The sequence below is a fragment of the Triticum aestivum genome, chromosome 2D (genome assembly GCF_018294505.1).
Source record: "Triticum aestivum cultivar Chinese Spring chromosome 2D, IWGSC CS RefSeq v2.1, whole genome shotgun sequence".
In the NCBI taxonomy this organism is placed as follows: domain Eukaryota; kingdom Viridiplantae; phylum Streptophyta; class Magnoliopsida; order Poales; family Poaceae; genus Triticum; species Triticum aestivum.
In genome coordinates, this window is record NC_057799.1 from 604191876 (window position 1) to 604211069 (window position 19194).

Genomic DNA, 19194 nt, shown 5'->3' on the forward strand with positions numbered 1-19194 from the left:
GCAACAACCGGAGGAGTTCGAAGCCAATAAGGGAGCGGTGCTTCCATGTGAGCCTGATGGCTGGAGTTGCTTGCGCCATGTGAGCATCTCCGGTCATGATCGATGTGCAATTATGCCGGCGTGGTTCACATGTGCGGCACGCAACAAGCTCCGATCCCTATCCGCTGGCTCCGTTTCACATTGCAATGGCAATGTCAAGGAGGGATCAGAGCAGAGCAGCTGCTGCCACGCGCTTCTTCTTGCCCAACCCAACGAACAAAAGCCTACTGGCCGGCCGGTTTCTGAATTCTGACTGGTAGCATAGCATGGTGGGGGTAGAAAGAGACGGGGTATGGATTCAGCTACTGCGTGATAAATATTTACATTCTGGCTCAAATAATGGCGCGATTCTCCTTTTTGGATGGGGCTTATAAAGACAAAGGTTGCCTTCTTCAAGAAGAGCAAATTCATTATAGGGAATGAATAGGGTGATCTATTAGAATACCTGGTAGGGCGAGACTCCACTGACCTTGTAGTATCCATCCCTATATAACATTGTACAATGAAAAAGAGGTTTTTGTTGGTAAAATGTTGGGATGCAGGTTAACCTTTCTGATGCAGCAGACTCATTACACTGGAAGTTGTCGGTGTCCGGTCTGAAATTGTTCGGGAGACATGGTCAAAGCCCGGTTCTCGGTTAAATCTATGGATTCAGCTACTGCGTAATTAATATTTACATTCTAAAACGCTGGCTCAAGTAAGGGCACGACCGTCCGATTCTCCTTTTTGGAAGGGGCTTATAAAGACAAAGGTTGCCTTCTTCAAAAAGAGCAAATTCATTGTAGAAAATGAACGTGGTACTAGGTTCTAGGAGGAAACATGGTTAGGCGAGACTCCACTGGCCTTGCAGTATCGTTTCCTATATAACATTGTACAACGGAAAAAGGTTTTTGTTGGCACAATGTTGGGATCCGTTCCTCTTGATATTCAGTTCTAGGAAAAAAAAAGAGTACCCACCCCGCGTCGCCCTCCTCTGGCGACACGGGGGAAACTCCAGCCGCCGCCAAGAAGCTCCTCCCTCCGCCCGCTCTCGCTGCGCCGCCGCCGGAGGGCTGGCCGGCGAAGCCGCGCCGTGCCCCGGGATGGCGGCGGCGGGGCGGATCCCCCCCCCCCCCCCCCCCGTGCCTCGCGCATCCCCCCGCCCTCCGCCCAGATCCACCAGCCGCCGCCGGGAAGCCCCGCCCCCCTCCACCTGCCTTCGCTGCGCCGCCGCCAGAGGGCCGGCCAGCGAGGCCGCGCCGAGCCCCGGGAAGGTGGCGGCATGGCGGTCCCGTCCCCATGCGCTTCCCCCTGCCCTGCGTCCCCGTACCTATGGCGCATCGCGGGCGCGTCCCCCCCTTCTAGCTGCTGCTTGTTCCTGCCGGTTCGGCGTCGGGCGCGGCGTGCCTGGCCACGGTCTCGGTGCGCTGCCCTGCGATCCGCCCATCCCCCCTTTTGCGGTGCGGCCCAGCACTTCTGGTGTTGGTGTTGGCCGCGGGCTGGGCGCGAGAACTGCAGCCGGCCGCGGGGGTGTTCGCGGCCTGCCTCCGCACAGGCAGGCCCCCCTCGTCTCCAGCGGCCCTTCCTCCCCTCCCGAGCCACAGTGATGGCTAACGCGCGGAGGCGATGATGCTACAGTGTTTGTGCAGTCATGGTGCTCCTCAAGGCGGCTATTTGCTGGCGCTGCTCCGGCCCGTCGACCTCGGGCCCGCGTCTCTCCGGTGCCCGTGGACGTCGGTGTCCTCTACCGGGCGGCTCCGGTCTCGGTGACCCAGCAGCTGCGTCTCTTCCAGCTTGCTTGGCTTACTGATGTCTCGACGGGTTCGGCCACGACAGCTAGGATCTGCGTCCCTCCAGTTCTAGTCTGCCGGCATTGCTGATCACCGTCGCCCCACCCCCTGTGGTTCGCTCCACTGCCTGCCCTGTATTTCTCAAAGCTCCCCTTTTGCCAAATCCAATGCTCGTGGGTCCGGAGGCGGTGCCACCCTTCGACGGCAGGTGCAGCCCCGCCAACCCCCGCTGATATGGTGGCTCCGACTAGCGCTGGCTTCCTCATCTGCGACTCCAGATGCGGCGGCTATGGGATTGCTCAGCCTTAGGCCAGGGCGAAATCCCTGCCCGGTTTGCCGGTGCTGGCAGCGGCGGCGTCGGCGGATGTCGTTTTTCTCCTTGGAGGCACTAGCTATCAAGGCCCTCGGCTGAGCCCCGTCCTCGAGCTCAAGGGAAACCCTAGGTTTGGTTCCTCCGGACCGGATGGCGATGGCGTCTCGACATCGTTCTTCCTTCTTGAAGACGCTATCTTACTCGCTCGTGGTGTCCCCGATTTGGCTTTCGTGATGTTGGTATTCTTGCTGGTTCAACATTGCCACTCTTGGTTCAGGCTTGGTAGGTCTAGCTAGGTTGTATCCCCTGTTTGGGCTGAGCATCCCTTGTCTCCCTGCTTCGGGTACCATGTTCAGGCCTGCCTGCGTTCGTGTCATGTGATATACCCCTTCTGTACTCATTCTATTCCTTCTATCAATGCAATGATACGCAAGCTTTGCGTATTCGCGAAAATTAATATCCAGTTCCGACGGTCGTTAGTGGGTGATCGTTGGGATAGATGGCTACATCTCGTGCGTAGGTTAATGCATGTTAACCTTTCTGATGCAGCAGACTCCTTACATTAAAAGTTGTCGCTGTCCGAAGTATTTTCTGTTAAATCTATGTATACGGATTTGATTAACATCGGGCCTATCCCGGGGACATACACATTTGGAAAATTAAGATGCCATTGAAAATTAAGGTGTTTGTGTGGTTTGTGCATAAGGGGGTAATTTTGATAAAGGATGATTTGGCCAAGTGTGGTTGGGAAGGAAGTAAAAGATGTTGCTTTTGTGACCAGGATGAAACAATAGAACATTTTTTTTATCCAATGCCCACTTGCTAAGTTATTGTGGAGAACCATTCACGTTGCTTTTAACATTGTTCCGCCTGCATTTTTTTGGGACTTGGTTAACTGAGATAGAGCCTAAGACTGCGGCACATATTCGACTTGGAGTCTGTGCATTACGTTGGACCATATGGAACTGTCGAAATGATGTTGCCTTTAACAGCCAAACTATCAAAATTTTGTGCAGGTCATCTTCAGTGCGTCTACTTGGATCCGTATGTGGTCGTTACTCATCCATATGGACCACCACATGGAGCATATGGATATTGGGTGCAACCGATGAGAGACGGTTGCACGGGATACTTACAACCGGTTTGGATGACGGTCCAATAATATGATAGTTGCTTAGTCATCTTACCCTATTTTCGGCGGTTGTGGCAAATTTATTTTTTGAGCTTTGTACTATTGTTTAAGACTTTGTTTTGGACCTGAATTTTCAATAAGATGACTATGTACATCAAGAGATGCAGAGGTTGAGGGTATTTCCCCTTTTTGAAAAAAAAAGCATAGCATGGTGGGTACGTGCGCGGAGAGATCGGTCCATTTTCAGAGTCGGACTGTTTTAACTTGTGAATGGAGGTGCGATATGACATGTCGTGTGAATTTCGGCTAGCAAGCGTCGTCCGTCTAGCTGTACTCTTTCAGAGTTCCCAATGACGATCGTCCTCTCTTTTCCGATCCAAAGAAAACCATAAATGGTCGACTGGACGACGACTAGTAATTAAACAAAGCACCGATCGCTGCTCGTCGTAAACAAACTGCGGATAAGGACTGACGGCCTCACCAACAACAGGCAGCATATGCTGTATACATATTCCGTCACACAGTGTTTGCAGTGTTGTTTCCCTATATTTTACAAGTGTCGTCTCCCCCGGGCCGGGTCGCGTTTGCTAAATCAACGGAGAGCAAGCTAGATCAGATCGAGCTGGCCTGCCACTCCTTGCCCACTCCCAACCAACGCTACATGATCCTGTTTCTGAACGCTGACTTGGTACTTGCTCAGCAGCAACAAAACGACGACTGAAGGAAATGTCTACGAAAGCACGGTCGATGGCTAGCTGCTCAGCTCCTCCGTCCTAAACAATCTGAGAATATCATCAAGAAAATACAAGCATGATCTGCATACTGCTAGTTAATTCCAGTTTCGCATCGAAACAACAACATGGCTTGTGGCGAACCAACATGTGGTTGGATGGTTAGGTGGACAGTGGTATCCTCAGCTCAGCAGTGTTTAAGTTCTGATGCTCGCATTTATCTTGGAATTAATTCAGGATTTCCGGCGAAACGCTTTCAATGGGAAGAGAAGTTCCCGTCGACTACGAGGAGTCTACTGTGGCTTCGTGGCTCAGTCTTTCGAAGGTGCTCATAAAGGCAGGGTGTGCGTTCGTAGGGATGAGTGTATGCGCGTATATATAAGCACTTGTGTCTGTACTGATGTTAAAAAAACAAAAACAAGATAACAACATGGCTGGCTGCTTTGCAGGTTCGAGACTGGATCGGGAGAACACAACAATGGCTACTTCAATCGTCGTCACCTCTGCCACGTACCAATTATTTTCATCGCCTTCAGCAAAACTAAACACTGGGCCTGACAACAGCCGTACGTACTGATTATTACAGTTAATAACTGTGATTTATGATCTAATTAAGCTAACATGCATGCCTGCAAAAAAAAGGCTAACATGCATGGCCAAGAAAGTTTTATGATTTTTATTTTATTTTACGACTAGTTCGTAGCTAGCGCAGGCGAGTCCCTGCTTGCTTTGTTGCTGTCGGACTTCAAAGGCTCTGCAGCCTGGTGTTGTTCTCCAGGCTGAAGATCCGGTTAAGGATGGCGGCCAGCCTGACGCTTCCCTGGGCAATGCTGAAGCCTGAAATGAAGGGGCTGTTCGGAAACCCCCCATCTCCTAGAAATCCTGAGAGTTATGGAGCTGGTAAACAGCCGCTCCACAAATTTCAATTACAACTCCATCTGCTTCGAGAGTGGAGCTGGGGAGCGGAGTACCTCCGAACAGGGCCGAAATACTTCTTCCGTTTTAAAATAGATGACCCAATTTTGTACTAACTTTGTACTAAAGTTAGTATAAACTTGAGTCATCTATTTTGGAACGGAGGGAGTAGCTTACAGACAGACTTATAATAGAGCTTGATGGCGTCGATCATGGTGCTTAGGTCGTCCTTGTAGAACTTGCTCATGGCCGTCTGGATGACCTTGTCATCCCACACCTGAAAGCCATGTTGCGTTAGACAGAGGAACGACCAGAGAAGATCAGTGCCACGTACCAATTATTGTTGCATCATACGGTTGTTGGCGAAGCCGGCGGCGGTCGGAGAGATCCGGTGCAGCGATCTTCAACATCATACTCAGACTTGTCCTGCAGCAACATGGGTGATTTTTTTTCCAAATTTTCTTTAGGGAGTCTTCATGTCTGGTTTGGAGGCGGCCAGGCGGCAACATTGTCCCAATGTAGGAACAATGTTCTCCCCACTTTTTTTCTGCTCCGCCGGTGTGCTTACGACCGAAGAAGGGCGCGCGGAGCCGTGTCTCCCATGGGTCTTCTGGAATCTAGTCGGTTTAGGTTTCTGATGGATCTGCTTGGATTCGGTCGGCTTTCGTGGTCTTGGAGTTTTTACAGGCCTTTTTTGGCGTTTCCTTCTCCGGGGCAGCAATTTGGTTTGCAGAATCACGCCCCCCTCCCCCCGACGTTTCCGGATCTGCATCGACGGCTTTTCGGCCGCTGCTTTTACAAGCTCATAGGTTTGTTAAGATTTACTCAGTCAAGGCGGAGGCCCAAAAGCGGGACTTAGCTATGTTCACGGCGTGTTGCTGACGGACGCAAGAGGAAGAAGACTTCAGCACTCCCAAAAATTACATTGTAATTTTATCTTTTTGTATGAGCGTATTTGCAAGGACCTATGATACTTAATATATGGTCTTCGGCCATTCCACATGAAAAACAGCCAGTTGACCCTGTCTACACAACATCATGCATGCGTTCTCATGCTTGCCATAGACATCAGCGTCCTCTCGTAGTGCCACTCCCTCCATCCAAATATACACGGAGTAATGTGTTTTCCACCAATTAAAACTTTTTTAAAATTGCACTTTCTTGGGAATCGAATTAGACACATGAAGTCCTCAAGCAACTTAGTTATAACTAGCAAAGCCGATACAATAACTGAGAAAAACATTCGCATGGATAATCTCTAAAGTGCCCAACATTTGACTATTCTGCCCTCTCTAAACAAGACCATTGGCTTTTGGGCAATGGAGTTGAGAAGTCGTGTCTTTTTATTGGATTATCATACTATGTGCTCTTCTAGATGTCGACGTAGTAGTAGTAGTACCAGCAACAGTAGTAGTAGATGTCGATGTGATTAACCTCTTAGTTTAAACATTGTTGGAGAAATCCACTGGGTAACGATGGATGCAGCTAGCCCAGGGTCCATCTGCACTAGAAGATGGTTGTATACAGATCCACCCAACAGTGTTGCATTCGTACCCTGCACCGAACCCAATCATCCACACCCTGTTGCCTTTGTTCATCCAGCCTTTAGCTTCGATGTATGCCAACTCATACCACACCGATGCACTCAACTGGTTTCCAAATCGATGTAGCGTCATTCGTGATGCCTCAACATGCTTGTCTGATAGATTGAGGCCATGTTGTACTGAGGTGATAACCGCTGGTCCACCAACATGGATGCAGAAATGCTCAAATGCAAGACAAAAGCTGGGGATGTATTGTCTCGCCCTCCTTGAGCTGAGCACCTTTTTCGCCATGCGATGGAGCAAAACTCTGAGAAGCTCTGACCCCGGTAGGACAAGAGGCCCGGTTACCGTGATATTTTCCTTCAGTGCATCTCTTGCGACACCTATAAGGTCTTTAGAAAAAGCAGTCCCAAAGTTTCCCTTCTCATCTTCCTCTTGATATACACACCGGTAGGCAGCATCATTTGCTGCAGTGATTGTCTGGGCCAAATGCTCAAACCGAAATCGAGCCTTGGTCCTAGCAGTCGACAAGAGCTTGGCGGCACCGCCCATACGAAACAATATGTTAGACAACTGCATGGAACGCATATTTCCTGCATAGTATAATGGCCCAATGATCTCCGTAGATACCACCAATGCGTATGACCCCCAAGGCATGACCTGCAGCATGTTGCTCGCAATCCCCACCGCAGTCACTGACGCAGTACACGCCATCCCTGAAAGGTTCATGAGGCGGATATCACCTCGCAACTTGTATCTGTTCACAATCATGTCAGGCGTTGGATGGTACCGGGCATAATCCACTGCAGTTGGTGATAAGAACACGGATCGCATCACGGTGGATGCATGTCTTGGCAAAAAGGTGGCCGTATGCATCGCCCAGATGCAGAGGCCGGGGGTCATCCTCCTTTTCTAAAAAAATATCTTGGCAAAAAGTTCATCAATCACTGGGAACACGACTAACTCTGCCTCCGCGTGTGCTTCATCAAGCCCACAATATGGCTCTATATAGAAAAGTATAGGTGGTACATATGTCTGGTCGCTCATGCCTGAGCGCTCCAGAATAGTAGCTATGAAGTTGATAGTAGAATCATCTAGCAAAGGTGAGAGATGTGCATGCTCATGCAAGGTTGCCTTTGGGTATCTAAACTTGGAGCTCGCCACAAAGCAAGCATAGTCAATGAGGTGTACAGTTCTAGGACGGAGTGCAAGGTAGAATGTTGCTGTGACGATGAAAAGAACCGACGACGGGGAATAGGTGGATGGGACATATAGCACTGGATTGAGGCACAATCTGGTGCGCAGAGACAGCCCCTTGTGTAATCTTTGTGAGAACGGCACCTGCGAGTGTAGTTGCAATGTCAATTCGCAGGATGAGGGTGTTGGCAGCAAGATGGTATAGCAATCTTAAGTGTTTAAGATGAGAACTCATGTTGTTGGGTAATGTGGTGTGCGTCGTGTGCATATGTCGATGAGGATAGCAACCAAGGCCAGTAACAATGGGATATTTATACAAGGGCCTTGCATATGTTTGAACGTTTCTTTACACTGAGAATCTTATGGGAGAAATACGTAACATCACATCTACTAGTTCAAATAAATTTCTAGCAGTCCTTGAGCAATGATCGTACAGATGAGACCCTCCATCCCTACTCTTAACCATATTTCATACGTGCATATTTTTCATGGTGCACAGTTGTGTGTAACCCATGTTTTTCGCACTGCACAACAGGAACACTCTCATTAAAAAAGATTATTAAGAAGGCATTATAACACATATATTGAAAAGGATTGTAAATGAACCAGCCAACTAATTTGGGATATCTATTTTTCTTGCACTTTCTGTACTTTGGCTTCTGTTTTTCTTTTTCATAAAACACATTTTTTAACGATGGATGGCAGCTTTGTGCTTGTGGGAAAAAGAACGAAAGGAAATATATTTTCTCGCATTTGCTATAGTGCATAAAACTACTTCGTTTTTTAGTGGACTGCTTTGTTTCTTGAAAAGTGGTAGGTTGGGTCGGATCATGCACGCGCCGGGATGCATACGTGTGACCTATTTGTTTGTCGGGAAATAAAATAAAATCCATTTTCTCACATTTGTTATACCGGAAAAGGCTTCCGCACCGCTTTATATATAAAACACCAATGACTCATTACAACCACCAACACAACAAAGAAAAAGAAAAGAAAAGAAAATCGACATGGATACAAAATACTCCCTTTGTCCTATAATATAAGAGCGTTTTCTACACTGCTCTTATATTACGGGACGGAGGGAGTACTACGGAACAGCTAACAAGCTTCGAAGGGCCCAACAAATTAGGACACTTGAGCCAACTAACATGCTTGGCCAAGAAAGTTTTATGATTTTTATATTATTGTATGACTAGTTCGTAGCTAGCGCAGGCGAGTCCCTGTATTGCTTGCTTTGTTTCTTTCAGACTTCAAAGGCTCTGCAGCCTGCTGTTGTTCTCCCCACTGAAGATCCGGTTGAGGATGGCCGCCAGCCTGACACCTCCCTGGGCAATCCTCTTCTCAACAACCGGCATCGCCGGGAAGAAATATTCATCTGCATACACACATGCAGTTTAATCCCAACTCCCAAGAGGATCATAAGTATCACACAGTAAATCGGTCATTACTGAGGTTAACTTGGAGCACCTTCTAAGTTGGAGTATTGCCCAACACCCACGTAAGCCGGGCACGACAGCTCCGCGCTCTCCTCGGCGTACCTGCATGCATATATTTGCTTTCAGCTGTCAGCTTCTGAAGATTCGGAATTGTATGCAGTTTCCATGAATGCAGATTATCATGGTGAAAGCTTAATTACTTGTCAGCACAAGTTGTTGTTTGTGTACTGCAGGCCGTCCACTGGTTCTCTTCGGTGCACCAATCCTCCTGTAAGAGAAAATTCAGTCAAAACCTAAGGCCAATGCTGAAGCCTCAAATGAAATACTACTAGCTTACAGACAGACTTACAGTAAGGTTGAGCTTGATGGCGTCGATCATGGTGCTTAGGTCATCCTTGTAGAACTTGCTCATGGCCGTCTGGATCACCTTGTCATCCCACACCTGAAAGCCATTATGTGTTAAGAGAGAGGAACGAACAGAGAAGATCGGTGATGTACTGCGGAGTGCGGACGTACCTTGTGAAGGTTGGTCTTGGCTGTGCTGTACCAGGTGACGAGGATGGTGTTACCGCCGAGGTCGGCGGTGCGGCCGCAGTGCATGGGCTGGTGGACGTCGCCGAGGAAGTGCGCCAGGAACAGCAGGCTCTCCGTCCGATTATCTGAATGATATTACCGTATGCGCAGTGAGCAAAAGTTGTTGTGCGCCCTATCAGTATCAGTAGGTTTCAGTAAGTACATATGCTCTTACACGGGCTTGAGGAGTCTTGCAGCGCGGCGGTGTAGTTGTTGATGCCTCCGACCACGCACATGTCCTTCTCCCCTTTCGGGCCGTGGCAGTCCCCTGTCCAGTCCAGCATAACACGGTATGAGGTACCCAAGTTGCACGTTGAATTTGGTTCTAGTTAGAACATCTACAACCACAACTGCAAAAAACATCCGACGCCCAAACGTCCGTGGATGCGGCCGGCCGTATCTACAGGAAGTGCGCGCACACGGGCGCATCGCGGACAGTCGGGTCAGCACATATTTTTTTTCCATAATCGGGTTCTTTATTTTTAAGTCATTAAATTCATATGATTACATGCAACGTAAAACTAGTCTAAATTTTCACCGGTGACTGTTCTTGTTTTTCTGACCGTACCCATGTCTAGCGACCGGCTGAGCCCCTCACAGTGAAGGTGCGACCGCTGGCGATGTAGAGTAGGACATGGGACAAGGACCAGCTCACGGGATCCGTCTCGCATGCCCTACTCTTCTTCATTGGAGCCCGTGGCTTGCACGCCGCCAGTCGATGTCAGGTCGACAATGGATCCGTCGTGGTCAGAGCCGACACGTCCACCAAGTGCGTTGGCGGCCCCAGGGTTACTGGTTACCCGTAGCGACGCCGGAGACTGCAACTTCGCCTCGCCCTCCACGCCCGCTGCCTCGCACAACAGGCACACTGCGCCATATTTATGTCAGGCGCAGTGCGGGCGTGCACCTCCAACTCGACATGCCAAAAAAGGGGTTGCGCGTCCACCATGGTGTTCAGAGCGCACCGTCTCCGGTGACTAGCCTCGCGCCAGATCCATGCGCCATTTGGGCGGACGCAATGGACTCCCTTTGCATGGAGTCCGACCGCAGTATGGTGGATTCCTCCTGGGAGAGCGGAGCGTAATGCGGACGTCCATCTCCTCCTCGGGGCTGCGTGGTATGAGTTCCCGGTCAACAGATCAGGAGGTATAGGACTCGGATCCGCTACCCCCCATGCCGGACAAGGTTGGAGATCGCTGTAACGAAGCTTGGGGGGGGGGGAGTGGAGGGGAGGGGAGTGGTTAGGGTTTCGATCGAAGTGCGGATAGAAAAGAATATATGTGCGGTCGTGTGGGCCGTAGTGTACCGGGTTCGACGTGACGGGCGTTCCATATCCGCTAGAGATATGGGCTGGATATGAAGGTTGTTGGTCAGTCCGGGTGTTTGGGCCGAATTTCTTATGTTTGATTGGGTGGTAATTTTTTGTGCGGGCAGCCCCCGGACTTTTGTGGCTGGTATGGGGCGTTCGGTTGTAGATGCTCTTATCTTATTTGTGCTTCATCATTTGCCGTTAAAAGAGCAAAGATAATTCTACGTATTTCTTCCATTCTGCTATAGATATTTTGACATTTTTCATGTTTGTTTGCGCCAATTCATGGATCAATTCGTTTGATGAGATTAAAGTTCTTCGACCACACAAACATAGGCGTTGAAGAAAAAGGAAATCTGAACACCGCGAGCATAAGCATTAGATTCGGGAATACGAGGAGCGCCGTCGAGTACGTACTTGCGTAGCTGAACTTGCAGTCGCCGGGGGTGTCGGCGAAGTGCAGGGAGCCGGACCACGGCATCCGGCGCCGCTCGATGTCCGGCCACGAGCACGCCCCCGCGAGCTCGCCGTTGGCCCACCCCGGCAGGAGGCCCTTCACCGCCGTCGTGGCCTCGCTCGTCAGCAAACCCTGCGAGAATCAGTTCAGTAGGGCGCGTCCATCTCTGCATTTTTGTGGACTGGTGGTTGGCGTACGTACCTCGGCGATCTTGCAGGTCATGTAGTGGCCCTCCACGCCCCACGCCCGCGCCGCCGGAGCCCTCGCCGCCGCGGCCGCGACGAGGAGGACCTGAAGCAGCACCAGAAGCCCCATCCTAGCTCAAGCTTTTGCTGCGTGTGTGTGTGTGTGTTTTGCCGCGGTGCTCTGTCTGTTGCCGCGTTCCTTTTCGGTTTATAGGAAGTCAGCAGATTAGAGCGTGGTTAATAATATAGCCAGCTGCTGGCTATAAGCCAGTGCCATGTCATCTACAGCTCATCTTATAGTCAACATGTATAATAGTAGATTAAAAGAGTGTACTATTTTTTCATTATGTGGCCCACCTTTCATTCTCACAAAATGCCTAGAAGCACATGCTAGAGCTGGCTCTTCACGAAGAGCCCGCTTACCTTCTCTTTTCTCTTCTCTTTCCTCCAACTAAGCAGAAATATACTAGTTTATTTCTTATAACCCGCTGACTCATCTCTATTATACTTGCTTTTAGAGAGTGCTGACGTTTTGAGAAAAGTCTCCGGCAACACTGCGTTGCCGGAGACTGCACACCTTACTTTGTCTGTGCAACCGCGCGCCCACAGGCGAACTCGGCGTAGCGACTCGTGTTCCACGCACGCGCCATGCCATTTGGCGCGGAGGCATTCAAGGGAGGGAGGGACCGGCGTTGCTTGGGACGTACAGCGTCATGGTCTCTGCGTCACACCCACAGTCACAGAGAACGCTATTGCTGATCCAATCCGATCCACCGACCGACCGAGCAGTCCTGCTCCACGCATGCTCGCGGCCATCTATAAACAGCCCCGAGGGCCAAAGGTCGCACGGTTGCAGTTTGGCCAGCGCTAGGCGTCGCCATAAGCCGACGGATCGCTTACCCAGAGTAAATTGCACAAAATCATCACTACAAAATCATCACTTTAAAGGCTAGGTTTGCAGAAAACACTACGCTACATTTTTTTTGACAGAAAACACCATGTTTTGAGTAATCTTTTTGCAGAAAACACTGATCGGCGGATTTGGCTCTGTTGATTGCGTTTATGACTGATGGGGCCTGCTAGTCAGGCTGACATGGCACCAATTTCTCACACCGTTACGTTGACTTGTTTTGCTGGATGTGGGGCCGCTTGTCAGTGTAATACTACCTTTCTTTTCTCTAGTTCTCCTCTCCACTAATTTCTCTCTCTCTCCCATCGGACCCGCACCATGGAGTTCCATGGAGGAGCGCCGCCACCGCCCAGCGCCATAGCATCGGAACTCTGCGGCCAGCGCCGCCGCTAGCCCGCCCTCGCCTAGATCCGGCAAGAAGCGAGCCGCTGCTACCATCCGTTCTGCACTTCAGATCCGCGCGGCAACGGCGGCGACGACCTCTGCCTCGGCCAGGGGCGGGACGGGCTCCGCGGCAACGGCTATGGTGGCCTCTGCCCCGGTTGGAGGCGGGATGGGAGGCGGGCCTCGTGCGCAATATGCTGTGGGCATGGCCGGCGTCCACTAATGGCCCTCGTCGTCTCGTCCGATCCATCGAGCCCAGCAGCACGAGGACGGCGATGGCCACGTGGGGATTGGCCTCAGCAAGGCCTTGCCTGAGGACGTTGTCCGGGCCCTCAACGCAGCCACGGCGGCGGCGGCCTCGGCCGGCGGCGGGACGGGCCGGTGTGTTCGCACCCGCGCCCTGTGCCCCTGTGCGTTGACCTGGGTGGTGAAGATAAGATGAACCAGATTTGTTTTTCTTTTTTCTTTCAATGACAAGTGGACCCCACAGGACCCCACATGATGACTAACATTACCAAACGTCGCCGTTACATATGAGACATTAAGTGGTGCCACATCGGCCTGACTAGCAGGCTCCATCTGTCATAAACGCAATCAACAGAGCCAAATCTGCCAATCAGTGGTTTTTGCAAAAAAGATTACTCAAGATGTGGTGTTTTCTGTCGAGAAAATGTAGCGTAGTGTTTTCTGCAAACCTAGCCTTTAAAGTGATGGTTTTGTGCAATTTACTCCTTACCCCACGATCGCATCGTCCAATTGGCATACGCCTGGTCGTCGTTGGAGGGCTGCTGTGAGAAGGCGAGGGAGATGCATGTTCGAGTGATCCGCGTCGCTGTGCTCGACGGCGGTGTTGCCGAAGCTGGCGGCGGGCGGAGAGATCCAGTGTGATGATCTTCAACGGCGCCCCGGCCTGTCTAGGTCACCCAAGAAGAGGGTGTCGGCACACGTTCCTAGATGGCGGCGAGCTCAACATCATACTCAAACTTATCATGTAGTAGCATGGGTGATTTTTTTTTAAGTTTTCCTCACGGAGTCTTCATGTTTGGTTTGGGGGTGGCGAGGCGGCAACATTGTCCCGGTGTAGGAATAATGTTCTCCCTACCCTTTTCCTGTTCTGTTAGTGTGCTTGCTGCCAACGGTCAAGGCGGAGCCGTGTCTTCGATGGGTCTTCTGGGATCCAGTCGGTTTAGGTTTCTGATGGGTCTTCAGGGTTTTTATAAGCCTTTATTGTCGTTTCCTTCTCCAAGGCAGTGATTTGGTTCGTAGAATCACGGCCTCCGGCGCCTTATGATCTGCATCGACGACTTTTCGGCCGCAGATTCTATAAGTTCATGGTTTTATTAAAATTTACTCGGTCAAGGCGGAGGCCGAAAAGCGGGACCGAGCTTCGGCGTGTCACCGGTGGATCCAGAAGGACGAAGACTTCGGCACCCCTAAAAATTTCATTGTAATTTATTTTTTTGTATGAGTGTGTTTACAAGGACCTGTTGTACTTAATATACTGACCTTCGGCCTTTGCACAGAGAAAAAAAATAGTTAGTCGACCCAGTCTACACAGTATGCATGCGTCCTCATGCTCGCCACACATCATCATCAACCTCTCGCAGCGCCACTCCCTCCATCCAAGATTCCAAATATACATGGCGTATTGGTGTTTTTCACCAACTAACACTTTCTTAAATTGCACTTTTTCGGAAATCGAATTAGAGACAGGGAGTTCTCAAGCAACTTATACATTACAACTAGCAAAGCCGATACAATGACTTTGAGAAAAACATTCGCTTGGATAATCTCTAAAGTGCCCAACATATGACTATTCTGCCCTCTCTAAACACGACCATAGGCTTTTGGGCAATGGAGTGGAGGAGTGGTGTCCTTTTATTAGATTATCATACTATTTACTCTTCTAGATGTTGATGTAGTAGTAGTGGTGGTGGTATATTATGTCGATGCGATTAACCTCTTAGTTTAAACTTTGTTGGAGACATCCACTGGGTAACGATGGATGCAGCTAGCCCAAGGTCCATCCGCTCCAGAAGATGGCTGTATACACATCCACCCAACGGTGTTGCATTCATACCCTGCACCGAAGCCAATCATCCACACCTTGTTGCCTTTCTTCATCCGACCTTTAGCTTCAATGTATGCCAACTCATACCACACTGATGAGGTCGACTGGTTTCCAAACCGATGTAGTGTCATTCGTGATGGCTCAACATGCTTGTCTGATAGACCGAGACCATGTTGTACTGAGGTGATAACCGCCGGCCCACCGACATGGATACAGAAATGGTGAAATGCAACAGAAAAGTTTGGGATGTATGGTCTGATCTTCCTCCAATGAAGTACCTTTTTCGCCATGCAGAAGAGCCAAAACTTGGAAAGCTCTGATGCTGGTAGGACAAGAGGTGCGGTTGATGTGATATTAGCCGTGAGTGCATCACCAGCGACGGCCATAAGGTCTTTAGAGAGTGCAATCCCCAGGTTTCCCTTCTCATCTTCTTCTTGATACACACACCGGTAGGCAGTGTTGCTTGCCGCCGTGATCGTTCGCGTGAAATGCCCAAGCCGAAACCGAGCCTTGGACCTGGAAGTCGACAAAAGCTTGGCGACACCGCCCATACGAAACAAGAGGTTAGTCAGCTGCATGGAACGCTTGTTTCCCACATAGTAGCATGGGCCAACGATCTCCGTTGACACCACCAACGCGTATGACCCCCAAGGCATGAACCGCAGGATGTTGCTCGCGAGCCCCACTGCGGTCACCGATGCAGAGCATGCCATCCCAGAGAGGTTCATGACGCGGAGATCACCTCGTAACTTGTATCTATTTACAATCATGTCGGCGATGGATGGTACCGGACAAAATAAGCTGCAATTGGTGATAAGAACACCGACCGCATCAAGATTGATGCACGTCTTGGCTAGAAGGTCATCAATCACTGAGAAGACGACCAACTCTGCTTCGGTGCGTGCTTCATCAAGCCCACAATATGGCTCCATGTGCATAACTACTGGCGGGAAATATGTTTGATCGCCCATGCCTGAGCGCTCATGAATACTAGCTATGAAGTTGGCGGTAGAATCATCAATCAAAGGTGAAAGTCGTGCATGCTCGACGGAGGTTGCCTTTGGGTATCTAAAGTTGGAGCTTGGCCGGAAGCAAGAGTAGTCAACAAGGTATACATTTCTAGGACGGAGTGCATGATAGATGGTAGCCGTGACAATCAAAAGAGCGATGGGAAGTAGATGGATGAGACATATATCACTGGATTGGGGCATAGTCTTGCGTGCAGTGGAAAGCCATTGTGTAACTTCTGTGAGGACGGCAGTTGCGAGTATCATTGTGGTGACAATTCGCAAGACGAGGATCTTAGCAGTTAGCAGCACAATGGTGCAATGAAAGTTAAGCAATTGTTTCCTTTTATATAGCAATCTGTGACGCTTGAGACAACACCCAACTATCACACTGTTGGGTCGTGTAGTGTACACGCGTGCACAGATGTGCGTTGGGGATAGCGAGAGGGAAGAGTAATGGTGGGGGATTTTATGCAAGGGCGTTGCATGCCTTCAAACGTTTCTTTTCACTCACGATCTTCCATTACAAGATCATGGGAGAAATACGTAACATCAGCGGAGTGCACACCTAGATCAAATAAATATCGATCAGTACACGAGCGATGATAGTACGTATGAGACCGTGTGTGCCAACTTCTCAACCATAAGCATATTATATTATTCTCAACCATCTTCCTAGCATATTGAAATTCCAAGGGGCACGCGGGTGCGCACCTGCCCAGCCCTGCTCGGCCGCTCGTCAAAACGTTTCAAAATGAATCTTATTTGAAAGCCCTCATAACGAGAAACACAAATATGAAAACACAACTTAATTTGAACTTTTCGTTCAAAAGATATGAAAGATTACCCGCAAAAAAAAGATATGAAAGATTGAAATCGGAAGCCAAAATAAAAAGTGTGCACGAGGGGTTCGCTGCCCGGCATCTGCGTGCCATAAATCCTCTTTCCTGGCATTACATGTTGCACGCTAGTATGTCCATGTTTTTCACATTGCACAGCGAGAGCACTCTCATTCAGATTATTAGAAAGACATTAGCCCATAGATATTGAAGAGGTTTTAATGCACCAACAAACTAATTTGGGCTGTCTAGTTTTTTCGCGTTTTTTTACAACATAGGCATATGTTTCTCTACTTAAAATGCAAACGATTTTTCAACCTCAAATCTTGCATGACAATTTAGAGGAAATGCCACACTTTTCCTGGCACTTTGCTTCTATAACGCACCTTTCATTTTATTGGATTAAGTACCACACTTTTCATTGATAGCTGGATTAAACATCACAAATTGTGTTTTTGCCTTCCTTTCCAGGTGCAGACCCACACTTCATATTTTTTAGGATGGATTTGCCCTTGTTACAATCGTTTCGTGTTTGGTCGAACATTTTCTGGTCTTAGAGCAACTCTAGCAGACCCCGTAAATGTCGCGAACCCGCAAAATTCCGACGAGTATATGGGCTCGGCCCAATTTTCTAGCCAGAACAGAGCTCGTATACTCGCCTGTCCCGTAAATTTATTTACCGCGGCCCGCAAACCCCCCCTCCCCCGAAGCAGTATACCTAGGGGTTCGCGGGGCAGATATGGGTCAAAACCCTATCCCCCCGCCACCGCGTCTCGCCGCAGTTCCCCACTCCCCTCCTCACATTTCTCGCCGCCGGTGAGCCCCTTCCGCCTCCAGACGCCATGTGGGGCCGCATGTGGAGCTCCAGCCGCAGCTACGTTGGGGGCGGCGACCCCGAGCACGAGCGGCGTGTCCGCTCGGACGGCGCGAGGAAGCACGCGGCGAGGAAGTGGCCGAACAAGGGCCTCGAGCCGCCGCCGAGCTTCCTCGTCCGCGAGACGGAGGAATACGTCCGTCGGCATGGGCGTACGCCCTCCTCGGCCGCGGGCTCGTCCTCCGCCACGAGATCTTCCCATGCCGCGGGCTCTTCCCCTTCCGGCGTGAGGCTTCTCCCCGTGAAGAGGGAGTGGTCGGAGGAGCCGGAGGAGATCGAGGTCGTCGTCGTCAAGCAGGAGCCGGAGGAGATCAAGCACCGAGGGGTCGTCGGGCCCGAAGATTTTGTGGCCGATTTTGACGCGGTCGCGGCCACCATTGCCGAACGCAGCTTGCGCGAGGAGGCGGAGCGCCGACGCCACAACGAGGAGCTCGACGACCTCATCCTCAAGCAGGCGGTCGCAGCCAACCTTGTCGCAAAGGAGAAGGACGACGAGTGGCGGCGCATCCGCGAGGAGCAGAGGGAGAAGTTCATCGATCTCGTCAGCTCCGACGAGGACTGAGCTCCTCCACCGCGTCGTCCTCGGCCGCGAGCTCGTCAATTTTGGTATATCGACCTCATCCTCGCCGCCGCGAGATCCCCCCCCCCCCTCAAGTAGTAGTAGTATAATGTACTCCCTCCGTCCCATAATATAAGAGCCTTTTTCACACTAGTGTAGTGTCAAAAACGTTCTTATATTATGGGACGGAGGGAGTAGTATGTGATGATGAACTATGAATGATCATGTAGTATGTGATGAACTAGTGTGGTTGCAATTTCTCCCGCGAAAGTTTTTTTTTCAAATTATGCAGTTTCATATACGGGTTCAGGGGTTTTATTCTACCGCGCACGATTTCGACCCCCAAAACAGTTCTTCGTCGAACTGTAAACGCCTTATGCGGGTTGCGGTTTTACATGATCTGCTACAGTTGCTCTTATGAAACGATGAATCCACATGAGACAGATAGACAAAGCAGTGCGCCGCCACCTCGCGGTGCCTCCTATGGTGCTCCCCGGTGCTGATGCCTCGTCATAACTCCTCGGTGAGCCGCTGGCTCGTCGTGCCTCCTCACTGGCGAGCCGGCCGTTCTGGATGCGGCACCTGTAGAAGGTTATGCAACTCACGATATATTGATCGGGTGCAATATGCACGTATATATAAGTACAAAGGGTAGCCACGTCCTCAACTATACATGGAAGGAGGAGGGCTTGTTGTACAAGAAATACACATATGTATCTACATCTCAACAGCACCGTCCGCCGCGCTCCAGCCCCTCCGTCTTGCCAGAGAAGATGGGCGCAGGCTCTTCAAGTGCCCCTGCAGCGCGTCCCCCGTCCAGGTGTAGCTGTACAGGCTCATTGGCTATTGGTCGCTGTACATGCTGACTGTTAGTCGCTGTACCGGCTGACTGTTCGTCGCTGTACATGTTGGCTGGAGCTGCTCGTTGCTCAAGTTATTAGCTTACTAAC

General features: G+C 50.3%; 2 protein-coding genes and 1 pseudogene across 2 annotated transcripts; all 3 read right to left on the bottom strand.

Annotated features, from left to right (window-relative positions):
- Nucleotides 1-4729: 4729 nt before the first annotated feature.
- Nucleotides 4730-7875, bottom strand: LOC123050331 (3-ketoacyl-CoA synthase 4-like; annotated as a pseudogene).
- A 680-nt stretch (nt 7876-8555) lies between these two features.
- Nucleotides 8556-11781, bottom strand: LOC123050333 (endonuclease 2). The gene is made up of 8 exons (XM_044473146.1): nt 11617-11781; nt 11376-11547; nt 9825-9917; nt 9593-9735; nt 9426-9518; nt 9277-9344; nt 9108-9178; nt 8556-9015 (listed from the first exon to the last, which is right to left on the bottom strand). Exons 1-8 carry the CDS (start codon nt 11728-11730, stop codon nt 8891-8893), a joined length of 879 nt encoding a protein of 292 aa, XP_044329081.1. The 5' UTR covers nt 11731-11781; the 3' UTR covers nt 8556-8890.
- Nucleotides 11782-14621: 2840 nt separating this feature from the next.
- Nucleotides 14622-16273, bottom strand: LOC123050332 (3-ketoacyl-CoA synthase 6-like). The gene has a single exon (XM_044473145.1). The coding sequence runs from the start codon at nt 16237-16239 to the stop codon at nt 14863-14865; it is 1377 nt and encodes a 458-aa protein (XP_044329080.1). The 5' UTR covers nt 16240-16273; the 3' UTR covers nt 14622-14862.
- Between the last annotated feature and the right edge of the window lie 2921 nt (nt 16274-19194).